The sequence below is a fragment of the Sturnus vulgaris genome, chromosome 5 (genome assembly GCF_052056855.1).
Source record: "Sturnus vulgaris isolate bStuVul1 chromosome 5, bStuVul1.hap1, whole genome shotgun sequence".
NCBI classification, from domain to species: Eukaryota; Metazoa; Chordata; class Aves; order Passeriformes; family Sturnidae; genus Sturnus; species Sturnus vulgaris.
Genome location: NC_142247.1, coordinates 31,334,644 through 31,351,639, shown reverse-complemented (window position 1 = coordinate 31,351,639; position 16,996 = coordinate 31,334,644). Strand labels below are relative to the sequence as shown.

Sequence of the window (16,996 nt, the reverse complement as noted above, 5' to 3'; positions counted from 1 at the left end):
GCAGTCTACAAGGCTCTCAAATATTTAAGAGTATCCTGCAACAAGTTTCACCCGAGGGAATACAGTTCAGCAAGCAGGAATGTCAGACTGAACCAAGCTACACCACCACTTCATTCCAGAGACAGCATTATAATCAGGGACTGTAATGTTGCAGGTAGCCTGTATGTCTGGGTTCAGTATCCATGCCACACCACAGCTGCAGAGGAAGGTGCATTCTCCCTTCTATTTTACTATTTGTCAAACCTGACAGCACTCAATATTGCACAACCCCTTCAAAGAAGATAATTCTGTAACATGCACCCCTGGGGGGTGGGGGGCTGGGGGAGAAACATTACGGTTGCTGTGGGAATCTTAATTCTGGATTTCAGGACTTGCATATTTAAAACCTCAAATTTAACATTGCATTAATGTAGCTTCATGCATTGAATTAAGGAATGACTCAGTACAAATCTCCATGCATCTACTGAAGTCCTGACATTCCAAGGACAAGAGGCACAGAATAGAAAAAAATATAGCACAGGCAACAAGAAGAGAATGAGAGGCAGAGGGGAACCTGTGAGCAGGGAAGCAAGAAACTGGCACAGCCGAGGCACAACAAACCCCACATCAAACCAGATCTGTCAGTTGAGGCTCCTTGTTCTCACCACTAAAGGTTATGTAGCCTGTCAGGATAAAAAGAGCTTAAAGCAGAAACATAAATGGGCACAGAGGAAAAGATCCCTGAAAGGTCCAAGGAGGAGAAGATTCCCCCAAAGTAATAGTGTAACCTGTACTGAAAAGGTAAAGATTGTATCTAGATAGCAAAAATTCACTATTTTTTTTTAATTATCATGGCAGAGTGCCCAGATGATGCCTTTAAAACCCCTTCAGCTATTCAAGCATTTAATATTTATTTTCCCCACTTCTCTGAAGTTAAACTGCAATGCAAACACAGTGGTAGTGCTGCCTGAAGTTGAGGGTGCAAGATGAAGTAGCAGCTCATGGGGTTCATCCATTGGCAAGCATCCCAAAACTCAGCCCTCTTTTAAGAATCCAGGTCAGTGCTTCATGTTTTGGGCCACAGCTGGTCTTTAGGCAGGTTAACACCTCTATTTTATACTAGAGTGCTCACACAACCCGTCAGCACAGGAGGTGAGACAGCAGAGCAGCTCTCCTCTTCTCCCACACTCATCCTCTCCATTTCAGCAGAGTAAGGAACATCTCCATTGTTTATTCCTTATCTAAGATCAGCAGCAGCATTGGCTGAATTACTTCTACTCTCACCCCACCCACCAAACGAAGCACAAATCTTAGCTGAGCCATGGGTCCTGCCCAACCTTTCTCCCTAAAAACCAGCACCCCAAGCGGGGGTCCCACACAGCAGGCTGTGGCAAGGGGCTGAGCAGCCAAAGGTGGACGTGCCTGCCAGCAGGGCCTGCTGGACAAAACCAGGCAAGTGTGCATACCCCTGTGCAGAATCAGGTTACCCTGCAACAAAGATAGTGTGTGTATGTGCAAAGGAGGGAAGTCAAATCCTTCTGCCTGGGTTCTAAGGCTTGCTTTGTTGCTAAAATAAACCAGTGTTTGTTCCCGGGAGTGATGGGGAGCTGGACTCAAAGCAGCCAGAGGCAGAGAGAGTCCTCTCGTTCTGAGTTACAAATAAGGGTGTTTTTTTAAAAAAAACAAATCAAACCAAAAACTTGGGAACCACGTATTCTTTACCTCACATATCTGGGTAAGGAAACCCAAAAGCAAACTGCTGATCTCAAGGGTGCCCAGGAGCAGAGAAAACTACACGTTGATGACTGAGCAGTCTAAGAGCTGACTGCTCCAGTGGAAATTCCAGTCCTTGCTCAGGCTGAAAATATATATGCCTTTGCATAAGCTATCACTTTGCTTGCTGGATCTGTGTAACGCTTTACACGTGTTTTTTCCTGACATTATTTTCCATACTCCACCAGAAACTTGAGTAACTGTGCCACTTCTGGAAAAACAACCTTGCATCCAGCTTCTCCCCCCATCCTCAAAGTCCCAAACTACAAAGCCATCTAAACCCTTCCTGCTCCTCTCCTAGCCTTCAGAGACTTACAGATCCCTTTCAGCAACACTCCTTCACTACCTGGGATGTCTCTCAGTACCACTAAAAATCCCATAAAGCAGAGGCACATGGGAACAGCTTTATGCACAAAAATATATATATACACACACACAGGTCTCTCAGTTGGCAGACAGTGAGCAACATTATACCAAAAATTTTGTCTCCAAGGCACCTGCCCAAAACTGCTCTCTCCAGAGGCACTTATAACCACAGGAAAAGCCTGCTTGATACCCAGTTAATAGTACTTGCTCAAAATACTGTTTTTTAAAAGGGAAAACTAGCCCACAGTGAGTAGAGGCTGCAGAGAGCTAAGTCCAACAGTGAAGGCCGCTCACGTTAGTGCAGAGTCCTTCAGCTTTCCATTCCTTATATGTGCAAAGTGTGCAAGCCCTCACACACGCTTCCTACTCACCCAGAGGTACATCATGTTAGCCTGGGTCCTTCAAACCCAGCAGTGAGATGATCCGGCAACACAAGAGGCACTTCAGTAAGACTGTCGAGACCGAGGTTGGTCGAGGGTGTTTTTTGGTTTTTTTTCTTAAAGAAAAAAAATCCGAACGGCTCAGTTTGAGGCTTAGAAAGCGTCTCGCCTCCTCCACCCCCCTCCTCCAGCTCTGGCTGCTCTGCGCTCCTCTCTCGCACTTAATCTCTCCCTGGGAGTTCCCAGCCCCGTGTGTCTGTACTGGCGTGCACAGCACACACTCTGCATTCGCCTCCAGGGAATTTCTCTCTGTCATTCTGCTTCTAAAAACACAATCTCGGCCTCACAAGATTCTTGCAAGAGGCAGGGATGGGTGGGGTTAGTAATAAATGCAGCCCGGATCCCAGTGCTGGAGAGCGCTTACTTTAGAAAAGGGAACTGCAGCCGCGAATGAAGCGGAGCAAAACCTTGTCCTCCAAGGTCACTGGCGGTGAGGACCCATTCCCCCCCGCCACTAATTGCTCCTCCAGGAATCATCCGTAGATGCAGGAGCCACGCAGGGTGCCACAGGCAGGTTCTGAACACCTTCGTCCACCCCTTTAGACAACACCCCAAATTCGGTCACAATTCACTAGCTGTATTTAATCATTAACCACTGACAGGCATCAAGGAGCATAACTACGGGGATCCTGAAGCTAAGAAAAAAATCCGTGTGTGCCAGCCCTGGAGCTCGCTCAGGAAGAACAACCACTGCCGGCGTGAGCTGGGGAAAAGAAGCGACACAGATAAAGGGGTTAATCTGCTTTCGCAGGTGGCTCCACATGAGTATTTTACAGACTTGCATATTGCTAAAGGGTAAGCAGCAGCTGGCTCCGGTTCCTCAGAGTGTATCGGGTTCCCACTTGCCTAGAGGCAGCTTCCCCCCAAGTCTGACTGGGGCAAGTGCCCTCACAGCCTTGCGCTCCCAGCCTGCTCCAATTTCAGGACTGCAGAGCTCTGCCGGTGGGGCGGCAGCCCCGGGAAAGGCGCGCTGAGCAAAGACACTCGCCCCAGTTCCCTCGACAAGCACCAGCAAGCCCTTCCCGGCACGAGCACATCCTCGTCCCATCCCCCGTGCCCGATGCCACTGGATGAGTGTCACTTCGCATCTCATTAATCAGTTAAACCGCTCTTCCAAACTAGGAAAACGGGTTTCTGGCCCCTTCCCTTCCCGCCTCAAGATGAAGAATTAACTTCCTTGCCGGGCTCCAAATGCTAAGTTAAATATGGCCTCATCTCAAACAGAGGGAAAAAAAAGAAATTTTAAGAAAAGAAAAAAAAAAAGTGTTTTCATTGAAGCAGTGGTCTCCTTGGAAATGAGTTTTGAAGTAGTATTTTTATCTCAGCTAAAGATATAAAAATGGTGCTATTCCACATATCACCTCTTAAGATTACTTAAATGCAATCCAGGGGGCTTGGAACAAAGCACACGTCAGGTTCCCCATGAGTCAGGCCCTGTCTCCATGGGGTGACAAATGGATGGGCCTCCTGTCACAGCCAGCCCAGACATCTCAGATGTGCTCTGCACTCCTCAGGCTCCCCTCGCCTTCAGCAAGCCACAGACACACCCCAGGGCAGGCCTGTCCCAGGAACAGGCCTGAGCACATGGGATGCCGCTGGGCTCTATGGAAACAAATACATGACTGTCACTGCAGTCCCCCATGGAAACCTGGAGAAAAGGCTTATTCCCATCACCAGGATACAGCAGCCATAGGGATCTGCTAGTTGAAGACAAGCAAGATGACGCTTGACTTTCCAGCCCAGAAAACCCAAGCCCTGCTGCTCAGGGAAAGCAGCAAGAGTTCCTCCAGAAAGCTGGGATTGCACAGGGTTGTTCCATAATGGCATTGCTCAGGTCTCCCATCTGCTCTCACTTTTTGCACAATGGGTCAGGCTGAGAGGGTGAAAAGCAGCGTTCCTAAAAATCACTTACTGCACCAAAGCCTAGGGACAGTCTCCAAAGAGTGAAGCATGTGATCCACAAACCTGTTCTCAAAGGCTCTGAGAGAAGCAAAACAGCAGCAATGCTGACATTTGCATCACGATTAGACACTTCTGTTAACATCTCTGAAGCAGGGTCACACCAGCAGCAGCGACTAGTTCAGCCAGTCTGCAGACTGAAGCAACATTTCTGCACCAGATAACCTTGAAAATGCCATCAAGGTTTTCTTCTGATCCAGAATCACAATTCAGAAATTATCCTATGGTCATTTTAATGAAAGCTGATATTCTGTGTGTGCAGGGGAAAAAGGGGGAAGACACGTGGAGCAGGTGAGCAAACTCAAATAAATCCTACTTCATATGTATTCCTATAAAAGACTTGAAAAGGATGAATCTTAAAATTAAGCTGAAGCGTTATTAAAAACTTCCCTAATTAAAAACACAGGAAAAGCAAAAAAAGGGAAAAAATTCTTCTCCTCCTTCCCCAAGCTCTCATCCTTTAGGCGACTTTCAGGAAAAAAAATAAAAACTTTCAGAATAAGCCTATTTGTTAATTTCAACAACTGAGGCTTGTTATAAATCATCCCAGCAATTCCACATTGTGCAGGTCGCTTTCAACCTCCAAAACAAAACAAGAGCCATGAAACCTCATTGAATCATCTAAAATACTACCTCAAAATTGATTTGCCACTGTTGCTACAAGGCCACCACCTCTCCATGGAAGGCACACGGGAAGATTATGGAGAGCAGCAGACTTCTGATGATGTAATACTTCGTCCTGGAGCAGGAGCCCTTTTTGATGAAGTGCAAGAGCAGGTTTCTCAACACCCAATACTCTCAAGCAGTGAGAGGAGTACCCAGTGGGTCAGGAAATGAGGCTGTGGGAGGACTCGAGAGGCACCACCACCCTGCTTCAAGAGAGCTGCTGCTGCCCAGAGGTTCAAACCAACATAAGACGTGAAGCACATGACCACAACTATCCACAGTTGCAGAACTAGTAGCAGTGCCATTTTAGCTTCAGATTACAAGCAAGAAGAAGATTTGGCTTGGCTGATACAATTGAGGGAGTGAGGGGGAGGAACAATTACATGATTTAGGTCTTCATTTTGCTTTTTTTCAGATTTTTCAACTACATTAGCTGGCATATAAAAAGTATCCATATAAGACATTTCTTTCTGAAAAATTTATTCTAAAAAACCACAAAATATTCTCTAAAGAGCAAGAGGAAAACAATATGTCAATGCATCTTACTCCAGAAAAACAAAGACAGATATGACTAAGACAGACTTCTGACACAGGCAGCTAGGATCCTCTGCAAATGCTTTACCATAATCCTAACAGCAGTGGTTTACAGGAAAGTGTCGGGGAGCTTGTAAAGGCTGCTGTGTGTGGAAACACACATTATCTCTTAGGGATCTTTCATGTCTCAAAAAGGATTAAAAGTAGAAAGAAAAATATTTTTAAATTAATATATACCAAGTTATGAGAAAAATGTTCGGAGAGCTGTAGCCTAGTGAAACATTGGTCCCTCTTCTCTGATGGGAGGCTGTTGTGTAAATCAAAGTGAAAGGGGAAGAAAGCAGTCTGCAAAGACTTGAATGCTTATTAGAGAAGTAAGGAAAGTATTAGCAAATAATAAAAGGGGAAAGAGAAAAAAGGGAGCAAGTAACCACCTATTTAATATTGTATAAAGGTATTTGGAAAAATAAGAGACACTGGGGAAAATGAAAAAAAAAAAATCTACCTGTTTCTACCAGTACCAAAAGCCTTAATTACATATAAGAATTATTGTGACTACTCAGTTATGTGCATGAACTCAACCCAAAGATACTGCAGGTATATCAAATACTTTCAAGTAAGACAAATGCTTAAAAAATAATTTACAGAAAGTTCTAGCCAATTTAGGAAAGATCTGAATGGGCAAACAGAGAATGGGCACAGCACAGTTTCAAGCAGATGTTATCTGTTTTTAGCTGATTGTGTCTCAGAGGCATATGATTTTAAAATGCTCATGGATTAACATTCTAGCAGATAAAGCTCAAGACAGGGTATTAACTGGTGTGTCTACTATACACTACTGAAATCATATTAGATAGCACACAGGATGAGTGGCTAGATGAGCACCTCTTTATAACAGATAGAAAATCCCATCTGATCATCTGGAATTTATAATGCAACAACACTTGCAGGAGGCATAGCAGGGCTGGTGTCAAAGAACACCCTCCAGATCGGTAAATTGGAGAAAACAATTTCTTAGTTCAAGAAGTGTTACATTGAAAATGAGTAAGTCCATATTAGATTCCATCTTGACAGAAAAAGAGCAATCAATTGTAAAAATATAAATTAGCGGTAGCTTAGTTAAAATGATTGTGCCAATTGCATCTGGATATGTGTAAGGAGAATAGAGACCAAACCAATGCACCTACATACATACTCAGCACTTGAGTGGGACCAGAGGTACAGTGGCATATTTTTCCTAGACAGACAGATTGCTTATTGGGCTTCCCTGTCACATCCCCGCACTTGAACACTTGTATATATTCTAGTGAGTGGAAAAAAAAAGAAAAGCTGAGAGAAGAAAATAGAAAGGAAATTAGAAAGGGAAAAAATAAAATTTACAAGGGAATCCTAGCGACAGGAGGTAAAATCCATAGTCAGAGCAGGAAGATGATAATGTGTTTTTAAAGCTTCTCAAGAATAGAAACTGCACAGCAACTGCATTGATCTGCTGCTATGGGGAAAAGGTAGAAACATTCCCAATACTGAAGAAAGAGCCAAAGCATTCAATATGTATTTCTGTTCTATATTTGGAGAAAAGTCAGCTGTTGCATTCTGTGATAACAAAATGCCTTCCATTCCAGCAGTAACTAAGGAAGATGTTCCAACAGCTACCCAACAAACAGCTCCCTTATCTAGCTCAAGCTTGCAAACCAAAGGGATGCAACCAGACAGCAAGTGGGTTTTAACCATACTACAGCTGTGAACATATTTAAATGTGGACACTTGGCAAAGTGCACAGTCTGCTTTGAACTGCATCACCTGCACTTGGAGCTCTAATAAGCCCTAACATTAAACCTGCCATAAGGCCCAAAGTACAACCGTGACACAATGGCAACTGCAAATGGAGGCGTTTCTTGCAGCTCATTATTATTAAAGGTTTGGTGCTGCTCACTGAGTTTGGCGAGCCTCTGTCATACCAGAAGACTGAGTCAGGAAAGCAGCACTACCACTGAAGGCATGAGATTGCAGCAGGTTGAAGAGAGAAATTTAATTTCAAACTGAAGGAAAGCAGTTCCTCACAGGCAAAAGCCACACTGAGTGTCCACATTTTAGGCAGAAGCTAGATTCAGACTGAGGATGAAGATTCAATCATTGCCCTACCATGGCAAACATTTCAAGAACCATCTACAAAACATCTGATTGGAGATTGGAACAGCAACATGCTCTACAGCACCCAGAGGGAAGTTTCTCCAATTCAGTGGCTGCTTTCCATGGCTTATCTGACTTCAGCAGAAGGTCTCAGGAAAAGAACAGGAGAAACAGACCTCTGCTAGTCGTGGGTTTGGGCATGCCTTGTGTCTTGGGGGGGGTTATTTGGTTTGATTGATTTTTATTTGGGTTTGTTTTGGATTTTTGAAAGAAGATTAGAGATGGGGCTGGAAGCTATCTGGGGAGAGGCACAGAAGGCAGCCCTGGGCACACATGCAGTTCCTATGGAGATAAGAGGATCTTCTTGGAGGTTGGTTTGCTCCTTTGGGTGCCGCTGGAGACTACCCTGGCGGCAGACTACTGCTCATTTTTGACACTGCCTCTGCCCAGGATCCTGGATTATCTCTGATTATCAGAATTTCTGAGCCACAAGGTAGATTTCCCTCTCAGCACCCAAAAGGACTACAGGAAGCCTCACTCTGCATTATCCTGTTTATGAAAGGAAGCCAGAATACAAAGTGCATACAATAAATCATCCAGAAAAATACTGCAATTCCATTTAGATGTTTTGCCAAGCAAATAAGCCAATCATTGGCATATTATAAGAAAAAAAAAACCCACAACATTTTGTTATAGAGCAACCCATTTCATTACTGGAAAACTGGATTCCCTGTTTTCTCTTCTGTATGCGTGGTACAGTGAGAGGCTTCGGAAAAGAGACTACTTTTTTAAAAGCAATCGATCAAGGGTTAGTTTATCTTCCACAAAAAGCAGAAAGCCAGAAACAATTAAACACCCTGACATGCAAGCATACCCAATAATTTTTAAGGACTGTCCTGCTACTGACTTATCACAGTAATTAAATTTTAGTCCTTAAATAAACTTCAGGAGATCTCAATTCATAGGCTTACCATTCAAGTACATAAGAAAAAAAAAGAAAAGAAATTGATACCAAGAAAAGCTTTTTCGAGTTTGTTTAGGATTTTCCTCTCCTCACAACTGTGCTCAAGAGCACTATTCTGGAAGGCATTGTCAATTCTTCAAGAGAAAAATGCTCAGTAACTAGGAAAGGTACTTCACGAAAAACATGTTCCCAAAAACACACTTTTAGATTAAAATCAAGAACACCTACATGAACAAAACTAAATTGTGAAGCCAGAGAATTCAAAGTTAACCACTGTAGAGCATGCAAGCACTTAGATGCAAGAAACTCTCACAGCTCCAGTTTGGGCATTCATCTGCAGAAACAGAATGACTATGCAGGCACTCCCAGGATACAGCAAACATGAGTTTAGGCAGCCAAGTGGGAATTTCCATGAATTAGACCTGTCAGCCTTACTGTGGTGGACAGGAGGACAGGAGTGAAGTCTGCAATCCTCCAATACCTTCCGAGGAGAATCTAGCAAGCCAAACATCTACAGCAGAAAAAGCTTCTCTGTTGCTGTGTTGCCACCCTAGGCTTGATTTTCAGGCTCTATCTTCTGCATTCTGTCACATATAGATCTAGTCTGAAGTCCACACTGAACTGGAATATAGCAAATATATTTAGATACTTGTAAGAGGGAAATAGAGTAAGCTCCAACCCTGGTATTTAAATATATCTTTTTTAAAGTTTGGTTAGGTAATAACTGCCTTAACAAGTTCATAAAGGGAAAAAAGTTTGATCTCCCTTTAGTTTTTTTCTATGAAGTAGCAGAAAGCTGTTACACAGAAACAAATTCCAACAAAAGCCTGCTTTTAGTGTCAAATCAGGAGTACAATATCCAGTTGAACTGATAAAGGGCAGAAAGATTCTCTGTGCCCTCGACTTGTCAGTGCTAAATAGGGTATTTTTTTGGCTGTGGATTCTGAAGAGGAAGTCATAAAAAAAAAAATCAACTCAGCTCCTACATCAACAACTCATCTCTTAGTCCACAAAGGAAGCTATACCAAAGGATGCTGAATTGATGGCATCCAATTCAAGGTGTGAGACTTCAGGTAGCAGAAAGGAAACTGCTTCCAAAACCTCATCAATCGAGCTGCAGCATCGTTACACGTTCTTTTTTTTCTCTGTGTTTATCATGTCAAGTGGCTGTACTGCATCAGCGATTCATCAGCACACCAACATCCCAGAAATTAAGAAAGGGTATGAAGATAAAGAAATGGTAGGGAAAGGGGAAGACAGGGCATAGCTCTCTTGCCTGGACCACAGAGGCATTTATCAAAATGCTGAAACTTTGGTTTAGGTCTGTTGATGATAAAGGGGACTACAGATGGAGAGTAATATCATCCTGCAGAAAGGAACTCCTCCTGGCTTGTTTGTGCAAAGGAAGGTTAACAATGTTAGTGAGTTATTCAGGAAGTAATGGATACCTTCTTGCCCTGAGCAAATTCCTTTTCAATAACAGTAGTATTTTCCTAGGCAATAGGACTATATCAAGGTATAATGGCTACTATATTTATCTACAGAGGCCCAGTACTGCTGGGATCTAATTTACTATGGCTTAGAAAGCAGTTTACAAATCCTGAGATAGTAAAGTTGCTAGAGAGGAGAATAAAATTCTATCCTTTATTACTTAGGTTGAAAACTGGGTTTTAATGTCACTTTTTAAGGGTGTAAAATGCATTCTCTTGAACTTAGAGAGACTCAAAGACTAATAAACCCCCAAAGCAAACTGTAAATACACCTATGAGAGGGAAGAAATCAGCTAGCAAATACTACATTCTGCCCATTCTTTTTAATCTTTACTGTCACAGATGTTTTATTTCTTCTTTTATTCAAATAACATTCTTTCATTTGACCCTCCGAGAAGAAGAATAATCCATGACTTTACCTAGCAGCCTTATGTACCTAATGAAGACAAAACAGCTGAATGCCTGAAATACAGCTTCAGCGTGGGAAATGGCACAAGGATATAATCAGCAAAGAAAAAAGGAAATGAAAAAAGAAAAAGGAATGACTGCAGCTAATGAAGAGGTAACACCAATAAACACTGAATGACATCTCCTGAGAAACAACAAAACCTAATTGCTAAAAGACTTTGGTGGAACACAGCATCAACCTGTGATAAGTATGGGTGGGTGGAAAGAGACCAAACACACATGTCGGGGACTGCAGATACTTCCATTACATAACAGGAGCAAGAAAACACAGGCAAAGTCGCCATTAGCAGAGCTAAAAGCAAAATATTTCAACAGGGCTATTGGCAGTTGTCAAGCCACATAAAGGAACAGCAGACTGTTCAAATGTAAAAGGCATTAATAAAGCATAAGAGAAGAGGTATAAATAGATATAAAAAACAGAGGAAGATTTCGAGATGACAGAAATGCTACTGGAAAATTTTAGTTATAGAATATCCCCAACTTCAATTCACAATGATCAGCAAAGGTCAATTGTTAGAAATGCAATTCTGTTTCTCATCTCATTCTGAGCAAAGCACTCTTTAACCATACCTGTGCCACCATCATCTAGCTGGATTACTCTCATGGCTGCAGCAAATAGTTCCCTCCATCTGACTGGTCCCTTGGAGTATTATGGGCATAAGATAATTTAGAAAAGTGTGTATGTGTAAAGACTAACTGCAGTACTGGTCTCTCACTTTATTTATATAAGAAAATTCATTCTTCAAAGTCTTCCTAGTGTATATACTTAATATGGGACTTCCAAGAGGCATACAGATAGATACCTACATACATCTTATAACAGATCTCACATACAGTGAGTACTGAAAACACCCACAGTTTGCATCATGGGATGTCCCAACAAACTGGCATTTGTGTCAGTCATTATATTTGAATTAGGAGGATTTTGGCTCTCGTAGGAGCAGACCAGCCATAGAGCTGATCTTCAGCATCACTGCAGTCTGTGGGGTCACATCCTGTGACCTTCAAGCACCTTCAGCTGAGCTCACATTAAGGCTCATCTATCTTCCCTTCTTTCTCTGACAGGCAGCCATGACAAAAAAAAAAAAAAAAAAAAAAAAAAAAAAAAAAAAAAAAAAAAAAAAAAAAAAAAAACCACACCCAAACAAACAGTATTGTGAATTCCATTCTGTTGCATTTTCTGATCAAATCCTGGCAAAATTAGACTCTTCCATTAGATATTAATTGCAACCTCCTTACTCTTCCAATCCCTTTCTAAGACAGACAAACTGAATGAGTAGCAATTCACACTTGGTTTAGATGAGATGAATGGTTTGAAGTAACTATGGGTAGTCAACACAGACATTTTTTGTGTCCTAGTGCTATGCAATATAGTCTCATTTTATCTGAATCCAAATTTAAGCTCTGAAGTGTAACCACACCATCTGATAAGTATTGTAACTGCTAGAGAAGCTACTCACTTGGACAACAAAGCAACAACATATTAAATTGTTCCCTGTTCCCAAATTTCCAGAAAGCAACAGTGACCAGAACAAGCTTTTTTCATCCTTGTGTGACCTGAAGAATGCAGGTTTCCTTTCAGATAAAGGCCTTGCTATGGTTATCTAATGCTAATGTCACTACAAACTGGATTAGAGACACTCAGAAACCTCGAAATTCATACACAGATAGTTAGTTGTATCCAAAGTCAAGTCTGAAGGAAATCAAATGCTCCAAATTGTGCTTAATGTAGTTAACTTTGCCCTTTAGGTAGGATAAACCAGTAAGAATATATTACACAGTGATTAGATTAATTCTTGAGTGAAGTTCAGATGGCTGGCTCTATCTGTCCATTTCAAATTATTTCAGAGACGATCACTTTTCAGTACTCTGCTCCACAGCAGCAGCTGCTCAAGAAAAACAGCAGCTCTCTGTCTGGGGTGAAGTTGACAGCAACTGGGGACAACGCTGCTGTCAGAGTTCAGCTCCCAGTTCTGAAATGCCATTCTGCTGGAAATACCAAGGAGCCTAAATCCGGCTACATATACCACGGGATGTAAAATATCTCTATCTCAGCTTTCAACAGAAAGCTCAAGTCTCATGACATTTACTCCTTTGGCCCCTGTCAGTCTTCGTCCAGACCCCACAAAGGATTGGAGCGAGCTGCCATAAATGGCTGGAAAACAAGATGCTGTTCTCCCAGCACTTGGAAATGAGCAGCACTGTTTTAGCTTAGAGAGACCATTGGCAAGGATCCAGGGTGACAGGTGCCCTAGAAGTAAAGATGAGGATCAAACTGTGGCCAACATTAGCCACTGCTGTCCTCCTGACCTGTAAGAAAGAGTAGCCCATGCTCTCCAGCTGCAGCAGGAACAATGGACCAGAAAACGCAAAGATGTGTTTGCTGGTAGCACCTGAAGTGTCTCCTCAACAAAATCCAGCTGCAAAGGAATTTCAGTGTGTCTCATTAGATGCAATCCTATTGCTAAACCTTTATTGGGCCTGGCAGCAAGCCAGCTTGGTGCTGCTGTGACATCAGAGTGCAGCTCGTTGAAATCCACAGGCACCAAGAGTTAAAAACACAGATTCCTCCTAAAACACGACGAGCTATAAACCTCTTGTGTGGGCAGCAGCAGCAACTAAATCCACTCCCCAACAATTGGCTGGCCTTTGGAAACAGAAGTGGGAAGAGATAGGTCACGGGGGACTGCCCACCCTCACCCCCAAGTAAATAGCAGCACAGCATCTGCTGAGGTTTTTAGTTAAAATCCGTGAGACAGTTCTCATCATTTTATCGACAGCCTCTGGAGACAGCAGCCTCTGACCTTTATAAGGAAGAGCACCCTTGTCCTCTAATCACAGACTTCCTGGAAAACACAATCTAGCTGGCAATTAAATACAGAATGGAAGGGGGAAAAAAACCTCCTAATATCAAATTACCACTGCAAGATTTTTTAAATACATCTGCACCAAAATGCAGAATTCAAGCAGATTCTCACAACCTATTTCACTCCCACAAGCATTATTTAATAGTTTCTACTAAAAAGATTTTTCTCACTTCTCCCACCACAAAAAAAACTGCCCCCCTCCCCAGTCTTGTTTTTCAGCTGCTGCTTGCAGCAGCACAGTGTCTTGCTGTGAAAGCTTCAACACAGGGGTGCAGAGCATGACCTGGGCAGAATTACATGTGCCATTTCCACTGGGAAATCTAAGAGACTTATTAAGCCAGGACAGTGCCGATTAATCTACTAATGGAATGAATCAAAAGTGTGTTCCTGGCCCCTTCCCTTTCACATCCCAAACCCTCAGGGGAGCAGAAACCATCTGGCAAATGCCTGCTCTGAGCAACATTATGCTACTGCTGGAAATACCTCTCCCTTAATACTCAGAAGAATGAAACCATCTTCCATCTACCAGGTACTCTCAGGAGCACAGCTCGCTGAGGTAGGCTGCTTGCACACAGCATCTTTGCCCAGCCAATGCAGAGCTGCTTGCTCACCACGCAGAAGTCAGCGGAACAGAAACCGATCCCATTCATTTACTCGGGGTCCCGCTGAAGCAGCCGGCACGGGCAGGGTGCAGAAGCAGTTGCTGTACTGGGGTAAGGCACACAGGCTGCCCCCCCACAGCAGATCCTAGCCACAGGCAGGCAGAATCACACTCTCTGCCGAGCCTGAGGAAATGCTCCTCCTGAATCCTCTCAGTCCCTTCTTCATGCAGGTACGGTAGCAAAGATGGGTTTGTTTATGTTAATTAAAGAAAAAAAATAATCTCTCTCCTAAACACATTCATAATGGAAATATGACCAGAGAGCTTAAAGGGAAATCAAAACATCAGACCCATCCAAGCTTCATACATAGTAGATATTATTACTGTGAGACAGAGCAAAGGACTGACTCAGAGATACTGAATACCCTGCGCCAGTTGAGTAATAAGCAAACTCAGAAAGAAACAGAGATGAGGTAGTTGTCACAAAGAAAGGATCTTGGGCACTTTTAAGATCATATAGAAGCAGAGGAACCTCCTATCTTACCATTTAGACACACACCAAAAAAAACCCCAAACCCAGAGAAAGAGCAGTTATATGGCTTAGGAATAACGTCAGTGGTAACAACTGGTTTTTGACTGTCACAAAATAACACAAGTGCAGGGCAGGGGAGACAAGAGGTCTTCCATGCTCAGAGGCAGCACAGAGCATGTTTAGACAAACATCCATCAGGAATTGCCTAACTTGTTATTACAGACTCCTAGAAACTGGAACTCTGATCTCCTAAATTATCCTTCCACTACTTCACTACATTGAATCAGAAAATGTTGGTTTAGTCCACTATATCCAATTTAAGTCTTTTTTTATACCAATTAAGCTGTCTTCAATGGACATAGTAAATAATAAATCCCCACCCTCCATATTTTCTACTCTGTCTTTTTTAAATAAGGAACAAGCTTGTATTTTCCTACTATGTCAGGCTCTCTGAGCTTCCTTTTCTTGTTCTTCCCTGGACATTTTCCAGATTTCACCTGTGTACGTCCGGAAGTGCCTAAAACTAGGTAGAGTGCTCCACTTGCTATATTAAGCTGCAAAGAATAACTATCTTCTGCAGTTACCTGACACACCTGGAAATGTATTCCAGGCTTTCAAGATTGCAAAAACCAACACCACATACTCAGTGTATGTCCTATTACTCCAGATCTTTCCTTGGATATCAGTGCGTAGCCAGTTAGACTCCATTTTATATTGCATATACAGTTCCTTTTGTTAATACAGCTTGGTTTTGTTTAATTTCACCTTGTTGGATTTCAGGGCATTTCTGCAATTTACTGTGATCTTTACAGCTCCTAATCCTACCTTCCAAAGGTTGCCAGCCCCTGCACATACATATGTTCAGTCACTGTTTTATTATCCTCAATTTTGGTGAGCAGTAGAGAACAGCAGAGCAGCCAAGCCAGACCACATTAAGACTCCAGATCAGACACACACACACAGACACAGAAAAGCTTCACATACAGTTTTCCAATAAGGCATTCAGACCCTTCTTAATTTCACCTTTCATTTGTCTAGTTTATGTAAAGGTCATGTGGGACTATGTCCAAAGCCAGCAGCTTTCTCTGTCTGCCAGGCCTGCTGCCACGTCAAACAAAAAACTAAATTGATCTGACATGATTAGCCCTTAAAAATTAGCAATGTATGTCTGCTGTTGGCTTAATTTCCTTTAGTAAAGGATCTGAACATAAGCATCTGATCTTTTCTCAGCATCTTTCCACATTCTGTAACTACACTGACCAATTGAATTTCTTGGGATCTCTAGCTGCCTTTAAAAAAAATTTAGATGCGAGAATAGCATTTATTCACACATATGCTCTTCATTCACTTGAAACCTGTGAGATTTCATGATGCACCAAATGCACACTGGAGAAAACCCACCACAGCAGCAGCACAGGCTCTGCGTGCCCAAAGAAGGAGACCTTCCTTGGCAGTGCCCTCTGAGCAGCAGCAGTGCTGGGCAGCATCCCTGCCTCTGGAAGAAACCGGCTCGACAGGAAAGCCTAGAGAGTGCCCGCTTAGGCTCCCCTCTAAAAGCAAGTCCATAATGAGCACCCCTCCTCCAACACCCCTCCTCAATGTTGCCTCTGCTCACAGATCAAAGACTTTTGTGGAAACCTTTTTCCACCGTGACTCCTCAACGAACTCGACGCCAGCACAGGCGGCAGGAAGGGGCTGCCCTCTCCCCATCCCTCTAAACACAACTTCCCTCGCCCAGAAGAGCGGCTCCAGAAGCACCTATGAGGAGTCACCCCCCATGGCTTGCGGGATGCCCGAGCCCCCAGTGTCGCTGTCGCGGGCTGTGCTGCGCGGGGCAGCCCGAGGCGGCGGGCCCGGGACGCGGGCGGGGCGGGGCGGGGAGCGCTGGCCGTGCGCCGGCCGCCCTCTCCCGGCAGCGCAGCGCCAGCGCGGCACCGGCACCGGCACCGCACAGAGCCGAGGCTCCCAAGAGCACAGGCTGTCCATCAGCAATGCGCTGCGGCACCTTTGGGTACCTAGAAATAACAGCTGCACAGGTATTAGTCAAGGGGTTTACAAAAAAAAAAAAACCAACAAACTGTTTCTATCTATATGTATCTATGCTGAGGACCCCAAATCCCCCTCACCCAAGAGCTTTAAAAGCCATTCCAGTTTCCAGTTAGTGATGTACGGAAGAACTTCTCCTTTTAAAAAAACATCTACAGCAGAAACTTGTTGCCACAGGATG

At 43.4% G+C, this 16,996-nt stretch overlaps 1 protein-coding gene across 11 annotated transcripts in view; it reads right to left on the bottom strand.

The window, feature by feature from the left end:
• Nucleotides 1-16,996, bottom strand: part of RBFOX2 (RNA binding fox-1 homolog 2) — a 170,070-nt gene that overhangs the window by 111,196 nt on the left and 41,878 nt on the right. The window contains exon 1 of one of the 11 annotated variants that reach the window (XM_088165362.1): nt 2,490-2,615. The exons of the other annotated variants lie outside the window; for them this stretch is intronic. Within the exon in view, the coding sequence (XP_088021488.1) occupies nt 2,490-2,504 (15 nt within the window). The 5' untranslated portion in view covers nt 2,505-2,615. Of the gene's footprint in view, nt 1-2,489; nt 2,616-16,996 lie in introns of those variants that run through there. 11 annotated transcript variants of the gene reach the window in all.